Genomic DNA, 9,340 nt, shown 5'->3' with positions numbered 1-9,340 from the left:
TTTAAGAGGTGAACACAATTCACAAACTTTATTTTTTAGCAAAATAAATATTGACAATATGAACACTTTACAAGTAACATGGCACTCTGTACAATATAACTCTTATCAATTAAAACCCATAATCACTCACAACATAACAGGTTAAGAATAAGGTGCAATGTCTACTTTCACAGAAAACATGTATGATAATATGTACATGAAGGACTGCTTGACAAACTGCTCATTTACAAAACATCTACAGCATTTATATTAAATATCAAAAACTCAGCTCTGGTGTGATCCCTCCAGTTTCCACTGACCTGTTTGACACTTCTAACCAATGGACCACAAACAAAAAACATTGATAGCCTGTTTTTGCTCGAGTCCCAGAACACCGAAAGCCATTTACTTGACGAGATAAGAATCTGGGGGGAGTGGCAGTGCATTTAAAAACAAAAGATTCAAATCGTGACTGAAAAGACAAAGTAGTTATTTTTTTCATTAGAAAAGGGAACACATTCTTAGTCTTTCTTTTACCCTCCACGTTATGTACCAACCAAACCCTCCAACACTACCCCCACCGGCTCCCATGCTCCTTAGCCGCCTGCTGCTTCTGAGTCGTGTAGTGGTCACAGGAGGGGGTCCCCAGGCACCCTGAGGCCGGCCCCAGGTCCTCTAGCTGGCGGAGGGACTTGCACATGGGACATGGGTAGTCGGAGAGTCCCTCGATGTCCTCGAAGGCCAGGTTGACGATCTGATCGGTGCAGGGGTCGCAGTAGAGGTGGCCGCAGGACAGGCGCTTCAGGCGGGTCTCGTAGGAGATGCAGCATTGGCAGTGCGGCAGGTCTGGGCCCAGGGAGAGAGAGCCCGTCAGGGAGCTGCTCTCCAGGCTGCCCGCCTGGCTGGAACTCAGCTTGGCTGGAGACCTGGGGAGAGGAAGTGGAAAGCTGGTTAGGGGTTATTGGTTGGACTCTGGATTAAAAGCTGTTTGGTTGATGTCCATAAGCAATGTAGGTACTATAAATCTGGGAAAGCCTGTGTGGAAATGTCATATTGAAGTTAGATAACTGTCACATACCAAGCAGCTGTGAACCCAAGTAGGTAACATAAAAAATGAGTCGAAGGTAGGCCATTATGATGGATTTTTTTTGTTTTGTTTTTTGATTTTATTCAGACCACTTTGACAAAGGGTGTATCCTATTCCATCAGTCTAATGTATTTCAGATGACATGGTTGTGGTTTTTTTTAGGTCATGTACTGTAACACCGTGATTTAAGCCTCATTTCAGAGACAATGCTTGGGAATATGAGGACAAATTTGATCGTGCTGTTGTCATAACAACTGTAGTGCAGGAAGGATGATTACTCTGGTCAACGCTATTGTTCATTTTTTAAAACATACATTTTGTTTGTTTGTTTTGTTTTACAACACATTCCTATTGAGAAATTGCATGAAGAAACATTATCCTAATAGGCATATTATTCTAGATAATAATATAGACTCTTGTGTTGTGTCCACTTCCAGTTCTCCACAATTATGAACAGCATCAGTGAAAGGCTTGACAGGCTATTATGAATTATTTAAAAACCAAAAGGTATGACCAATATTAAGCGACCGACGTGTGCGTGGAAAAAAAGAAACGACCGAACTTCCACACTCACCTCTGTGAAGACGTCGAATCTTTGAAACAATCGAAGCTGAGAGCCGCTAAAATTCTCCAGATCAGGTCCATACTACCGGTGCCTCTCATGGTAATGACAGTATCTCATCGACCTGGGTTTTGAGGAACATCCTCCTCGCGTCGGTCATATTTTAACATGATACAACGTCTCTGTTGCCTGTAACCAAACCCACACCATTTAAATATGCCAATAGAAATGTGCCGTCAAGGGGCAGATCAAGGTACGTAAACAAAGCGGGTCTCGTCGCGCCAGTTCTAGCCGAGAGAGTGGTGAATGGGTAGGTTACAATTAGGGCAATTGCTTTCGATTGTTGCTCTCTCTCCCTCTCTCTCTCTGTAATCCGCGGCGGACAGAAACTGAAAACGAGAGTCGCATCTGGAGTGATTACTTTGTCAGTCTGAGAGATGCGCACGCGACGTAAAACACATGCGTAAAGCTGGAGTAGACCAATGAGAAAAAAGTGGAATAAAATTTAGATATTGTAAATGGTCATCATTGATAATTTTGTATTATCAAAATGTTAATAACATCCATACTTTGGTCTCGTATGGTACATTTTGGCATAACGCTATGAAAAAGTCGCCTCATATTGTGTTTTGTTCTTGTTGTTCCCTACGTGCATGTTCATGTGCAATTTGGGGTCATTATGATACCCTAAAATGAAGTCATAACGTATTGTAACCACAGGGTGGTGATACATACCAGACCATTCAATAGGCTAAGTAGTCCATTATTGCAGTGGTCGTCTACGCAATAGAATAGGCGTCTACGTAATAGAATAGGCTAATATTAGCCTATAATCTGTCCTCAATAGTTAGTTCAAAGACTCACTTTGCTGAAGCCCAAATGATACAAACACCAAACAGAAAGAATCATCAACACAGAGTCATCTTTTTCAGAGTCAAATTTGAGACAGGTGTAATTGGACAGACAATTGTTTGTTATTTTATGAGACCTATTGTGGTAGCAGCAAATATACATATGAATATCTTTCCCCAATAATAACATTTTTCATTTTGTTTTAACAATATGCATCTTTTGATGTAGCATGGAGTTAACCAAATATTCTAAACAGCAACACATTAACTGATTCTAACTCTATTCTAACACTATTGTTCTGTTTTGTCATATTTAATACAGTAGCAGGCAGGATATTTGCATAATGAAATTGACCCTGATTCAACTATTGTGCCCAGGAAATGGGACCTTTATTCCATTAAATATGTGTCCCTGGTAAACCAAGTCCTGGCTTCACTTTTGTTAATATCAGCAGAGATTACACAGTCTAATATGTTTCTTAATTAAAAGCAATAACACGAATAGGCGCCCATAACAATGGCACTTCCTCTATTGTCAGCCGCATGAAAAGCTGCGAGTCAGGGCAATTTTATTTTCAGGGACTTTTGCTAAGATGGTAATCTTCGCTGTCAGTTCTGTGGGTCTCACACAAGTCAGCCCATCTGCCGACTGGTTTGGGGGCAATTTGTGCAGCTGTGAGGGAGTGTTGATCAGGTCTGTCAGTTTTCTTACAGGTTCCTCAGAGGGCAATGGATATGTGTTCCTCCTCCCCTCTCTATTGGAAAAGCCACAGCCATCTGTGGAAGTGTCTTGGTGAGATCCACCATGGTTCATCCTACTTGTTCATCCTGAGGATTGTGTGCGGGGTGCAGTGATGTCACAAATGGAAGGAACTTATGTCACAAATGAAAGGAACTGATGTCACAAATGAAAGGAACTGATGTCACAAATGAAAGAAACTGATGTCACAAATGAAAGAAACCGTTGTCACAATAGAAAGGAACTGAATGTAAACTGAAACAACTGTTCTTAATCTAGCCTCTGTTCATTATCCGTACAGACATCGTTATTGTGTAATTTAATGACACAGTATAGGAAATAACATACCATTAGATGGAGCAAAACTATTTTTTCATTAGTGTAGCGATCAGCACCACAGATTCACATTAGTTCCCCACATCTTTTAATGTATATTCTTAAAACCAGCATGACCTCCCTGATGAATGCTTACAGCAAATCATAGATCTCATGATCTGTGCTTTGACCTTAATTGCATGCTTTCCAAGCTGGGTTGTGCTACGAGTACACAACCCTAATGCGGGTTTCTCACGTCAATGCCGGTTGTGCAGCACTAAATACCAAGGGGGCTTTGATCTGTGGACCTTTGACCCCCAACAATCAGATCTCTCACCCACTAACAATGATGCATAGGGTTGGAAGACGGGTGATGTACTGTACTACTCCCCATATGTCTGCCTATACTGTAGGTGGGGGGAAGGGTGTAAATGTAACACGGTGCTTGGCAGTGAACCATAGTGTAACTATTACTATGGCCCTCAGTGGCTCAGTTGGTAGGGCATGGCGCTAACAACGCTTAGGTTGTCGGTTTGATTCCTGCTGCGACCACATATACTGAAATGTATGCACTCACTGCAATGTAAGTTGCTTTGGATAAAAGCGTCAGCTAAATGGCATATATTATTATTATATAATATTATAACACTGACTACAGAATGGGGTACTATGCTATGTCCTGATGCTCTGGACTCATCATGACCGTCGCATCTGTCACTTTTACCTTCAATCGCTCACTCTTATGGGTGGATGAAGGAAGAGGTAAGCATACAATCCTATCTGTTCTAACACTGTATTCAGCAGCAGATTGAGGGAAAAGATAGGGTTGCTGTGACCAGTAGATACCAGCCCTTAGGACCTGTCCAAATTGCAGCTGGTCAATAATCTCTAAAATAGACAATGGCAGCTTTTGGCCTGAAGTTGGCATGGCCCCATCTGGCCAGATGAGCATGATATGGTGTAGGTTGACATTTTGAGTCCTGCACGGGTACCCACTGAAATTGCCATAGTATTTGTCTGACACCTGTCAATTTTCCCCAATTGACTTATACATTTATCTGTAGACTTTTGTGGCCTACTCATAGGTGAAATTAAGCTCTATCTGCTTTTCCCGGGTCCATGATTTAGGTCTGCCACAGGTAAAAGATGTAGCGGTATGCCCTACCCCAGGTCAGTTTACAGACAACAGTAACGGACGTGCCTCTGTGTAAACGGGGCTTTACTGATAGGCCAAGTCATGTGTGTATACAACAATCAGGCACTTGAAACTCACAATTACAACTCTATATACGGTTATACATCACAAGAGATGTCTGCTTTAATTCAAAACAACACTTGAGTCATACAAACCAATGTCATGCAGTACTGGAGCATTTTTCATGGCCAATTATAGGCACGAGCTCAAGCACGTGTGGGCAGAGGCATCTCGCGCACAGCTCATTGCACCAACCATTTGGTGCATATGGCCAAAATGACAGTCGAATCCATTTCAGTTTTTGACAGAAATATATAGTTCCCATCAAATAAAAACTCCCCATCAAGACAGCGTGCAATTGCGCATGGCCAAATAGTGTAAAAGCCACGCGCAGTTTTAAAAAATGAATGATTGTCATCTCATAAAAGCCATAACGGCTCCAATGATATTTCAACGTCCACCGTCAAGCAAACAAGGAACCCCCTCTCTGAAAAGAATGGTGTACGCGAGGACAGAGATGGAAGTGAAGAGAGGAGGGGGGGGGCGCTCCAAGAAGGATGCTGTGTAGTAGGGTAGCGCTCCCGTACCACGTCAGCCTCGTGCACATCATAGGAATTGGCCGTGTTCTCGACTGGGTAGGCTACCGCGGAGCAATCTTCACCAGCGGATTTTACGCCTTTTGATTTTTTAACAAGGTGACACCCTTAGAAAAAAAAATAGGTCAACGGCTAACACGTCGACCTTTCTACTAAAGGTAAGGAAAATGAAGGTTATTCACGAAAATGAAGGTTATTCACGTGTATTAATTATCCACGTATTCTGTACCTCCACAACTGTGTTCTTTCTTAAGTAATAACATACTTAACTGCATTCAGGGCATAACTGTAGTTATTGTAATAGACAATTCCATGTTTCCACACATGTGTATGCTATGTTCCAGATAGTATACACATGAACGATAAAAAAAAAACAACAACCTCACAGTCGATACAAAATGACCCCCACCCTCATCCCCAATTATAGCCTAACCCTACTGAAAGAGGAGCCTCAATGTCGGGAAAATTGACATGCCACCTATTTCGACAACAAAAAAAAATATAACCAAAAGAAGAAGATTCAATGTTATTAAAGCCACCAGAATGTGCTCCTCATCGTTCCTTTTGCCCAGGGGTCTCGTGCGTAATACTGGAAACCTCCAACACAGCGCGATCACAGCGAAGCCATGACTAGCCTACTTTTGGCAGCTGTCATTTTTCTTAAACATTTCGTTATCTGGTTAATGAACAGAGGCGGTGTCGTGCTTTAACCACGTTTCATTTATCCATTATGGACAACTGGCGTTGGTGTAGGCTAACCCCTCTTCACTTCATTAGTCTTGAATTAGACTAGATTAGAGGATGGAACATGTTCACCCTGAACGATCTTGTTTACACACACTGTTGAGTATTGGTGTCATGAATGTATGTAACAGTCGACAAAACAGTCCGAGTATTTGGTAAAACAACAACAACATCACGGTAACCGCCAGCGTGTCTGTATGCTGCCTCTTCAAGACCCAACGCGTTAAATGACCTTGCAGAGCTCTCGCGCACCGGCGGGAACTTGAAGACCACGAGCGAACAAACGAACACATGAACGAGACTCACTGAACGAAGATTTTTCTCCCATTCTTTTTATTTATTTATTTATTTTATCCCATTGCAGTGGCGTGTTAGTTCTGCTTCAATGACCTTGCCATTAGGAAACCTGTCACATACGGTCAATGCATTTTGAAGGTTCAGATTTAAGAGGCTGTTGTCGTATGGCCTCGGCTTTTGACAGATGTCCAGTTGTCTTGGACTCAGCGGACAGGCCTTGCTGTTGAGGATCATGTGGGCCTGATATGAACTCCCTTTTGAAAATGATTTCCTTGTGGATGCATTACTGTACTCTTGCACATCACTTGCTTCTTTTCACATTTTAATTTCTTGGCCACACCCAGCAAACACAGCCACGTTGTTGCAACTTGTCGTGACAATTACTGAGTTTAGTGGTGGCAACATTGTCAGAATATAGCAATCGTATAAACGAAATACTGGTTACTCGTTACATGTCGGCCCCCTCTATGAAGGGATTATAAACTATTGCTGATTTGTTTATAAATCATTTATGAACCATTAACAAAAAGTAATAACTCACTGGTTTAATTTGTTCTTTTGTTAAAGTGTAGGTGTGTCAAGCACCATAAGTGGCAATCGAACAACATAACTACTGAGTTATAACTATTTGTTAAAGGGGCAATGTGTAGCTTTTTCCCCTTGAAGTTTCTGGGTTTGCACCACTTGCAGTGGGCCTGCTACCTGCAGCTTGCTCGTGTGTGGCTCATTGGCTAGCTGCTGCATGGAACCGTGAGCGTTTCTCTGTGGTGGAAGCCGACCAAGCAACCGCAGCCTTCATGTGCAAAAAAAAAAAGTTGGTTTGTGTATCCTGATGATTTTTCTTAGTAAACTTCCTGTTTGACATTACAACCTTGTCTGGAATGAGGGAATTTGTTTGTAACTTGGGGTTTAGAGGGAGATGTTTGTACTGTTTAAGTAGCGTGCAACCTCACTCTTGGTGGGAGGTGGTGTGGAGGGGGGGGGGTGTAGTTTAAGAGAGATATACGGTAGGGTATCTCGGTAGGAGCCGGGGGGGTAGTTTAGGGAGATATACAGTAGGGTGTCCCTGACAGGGTTTTCTGTCACAGTATGGATGCAAAGCTGCTGGTAAAGCCCTCTTCATGTGAAGAGTGTCGTTTAAGTGCCTCTGCTGGCTGGTTAATTAATGTGTTCGTGTGTACATTCCAACTAAATACCAGCTGCACTTTCAGTCTCAATAATTTCATGATAGCCTATGACTCATACGTTATACTGGTTTATAATTAAGCAATAATTCATCATTTGTCGTCAATGTTGTCACAGGTAGGGGGAGTTGTCCAAGTGGCAACAAACCCCTACCAAGTGATAATGTTCACAATAAATCACAGCCTCAAGATCATTATTGCTTTTATACAACGGTTATAAAACAAATCTGACAAGAAAACTATGCTTTAAGTGTTTGTTTCGTGATAGATTGTGGTGGTTTCTGCCCTGCGCTGATGAATGTAGTTCCGGTGATACATAAATCTACTGCGGTGTAAGAATATCATAATAGGTGATTTAACCGTGAAATTGTCTTTATAAAATCACAGCTTTGAGCCTCTCTGGCAATCACAATGCTGTTTTCATCAACCCTCTGTGTAAACAACAATAACCACAGTATGGTTGGCTACTTGCCAAACCGTGGCACATCATCATAACCACCATACTCACTACATAACCCCCCTACTCACTACATAACCCCCCTACTCACTACATAACCCCCCTACTCACTACATAACCCCCCCTACTCACTACATAACCCCCCTCCTCACTACATAACCCCCCTACTCACTACATAACCCCCCTCCTCACCACATAACCCCCCTCCTCACTACATAACCCCCCTACTCACTACATAACCCCCCTCCTCACTACATAACCCCCCTACTCACTACATAACCCCCCTCCTCACTACATAACCCCCCTCCTCACTACATAACCCCCCTCCTCACTACATAACCCCCCTACTCACTACATAACCCCCCTCCTCACTACATAACCCCCCTCCTCACTACATAACCCCCCTACTCACTACATAACCCCCCTCCTCACTACATAACCCCCCTACTCACTACATAACCCCCCTACTCACTACATAACCCCCCCTACTCACTACATAACCCCCCTCCTCACTACATAACCCCCCTCCTCACTACATAACCCCCCTCCTCAGCACCTACAGTAGATTGTCAGTGAAGCTCTGTCTCTGCTATGGGTTCCTGCAGAGGTTGTGGTGACTCAGATGTTCAGTTATGTTTTCCCTAACATTGCCCTTACTCCCCTGTCAGTCTCTGACTCTCTCCAACTCTCCTGGTGCTGCAGTGCTCTTTGTAATATAACCTTGAGGAGACTCCTCAGAGATGGATATACTGTTGAGGGCACGGAGAGAACATATGGATGGTCATGGTTGCACACTGCTATAGGCTTGATACACTCCTCAGTGGATAATCTCCATTGGAATGGTCAAGTTACTTGGCTCTTACCGTACCGCTGCCTGTTCTACAACCCACCAGAGGAACCGTCTCTGAATGACTCCGCTGGGCGCCATGTTTATGGTACTGTGAAATCTGGACTTTTGGACACTTGAGCTGCATGGCATTGAGGAACCGTAACTGTCCAGCAATCTCGTCAAACCGGGGGTCTCTCCCAAGCGTCGAGACGCAAGGAGCAGTAGTCGGCACATAGGCAGCAAGCAGACAGTGTTATGCGATCGTAACCCCTCAACCCCAGCAGAGGCTCCTTAGGAAGGGGAGTGTGTCACAGCGTGAGACAGCTACAGCCCCCACCCTTAGCCAGCAGACAGGGGGAAAGGGTGCTGGTCTGTTTGGTGTTCTCGTTTTCTGCCTGGTACTTTTCCTGATTAGGGTGTGCTCTGGGCTGTCCTCAGAGATTAGCCCGGTCATAAGTTACAACTTGTCTCCGCGGAGTCCTGAAGCACAGTGGCTCACCGCATT

At 43.5% G+C, this 9,340-nt stretch overlaps 1 protein-coding gene across 1 annotated transcript; it reads right to left on the bottom strand.

Annotated features, from left to right (window-relative positions):
* Positions 1-131: 131 nt before the first annotated feature.
* LOC310810725 (uncharacterized protein) lies at positions 132-1,729 on the bottom strand (the record flags this gene model as incomplete). Its single annotated transcript, XM_083678573.1, has 2 exons — positions 132-905; positions 1,641-1,729. The coding sequence occupies 2 exons, from the start codon at positions 1,727-1,729 to the stop codon at positions 551-553; spliced, it is 444 nt and encodes a 147-aa protein (XP_083534699.1). The 3' UTR covers positions 132-550.
* Between the last annotated feature and the right edge of the window lie 7,611 nt (positions 1,730-9,340).

Source organism: Argentina silus (genome assembly GCF_951799395.1).
Source record: "Argentina silus genome assembly, chromosome: 10".
NCBI classification, from domain to species: Eukaryota; Metazoa; Chordata; class Actinopteri; order Argentiniformes; family Argentinidae; genus Argentina; species Argentina silus.
The sequence above is the reverse complement of the archived record's forward strand: the minus strand, read 5'-3'. Positions and strand labels throughout refer to the sequence as shown.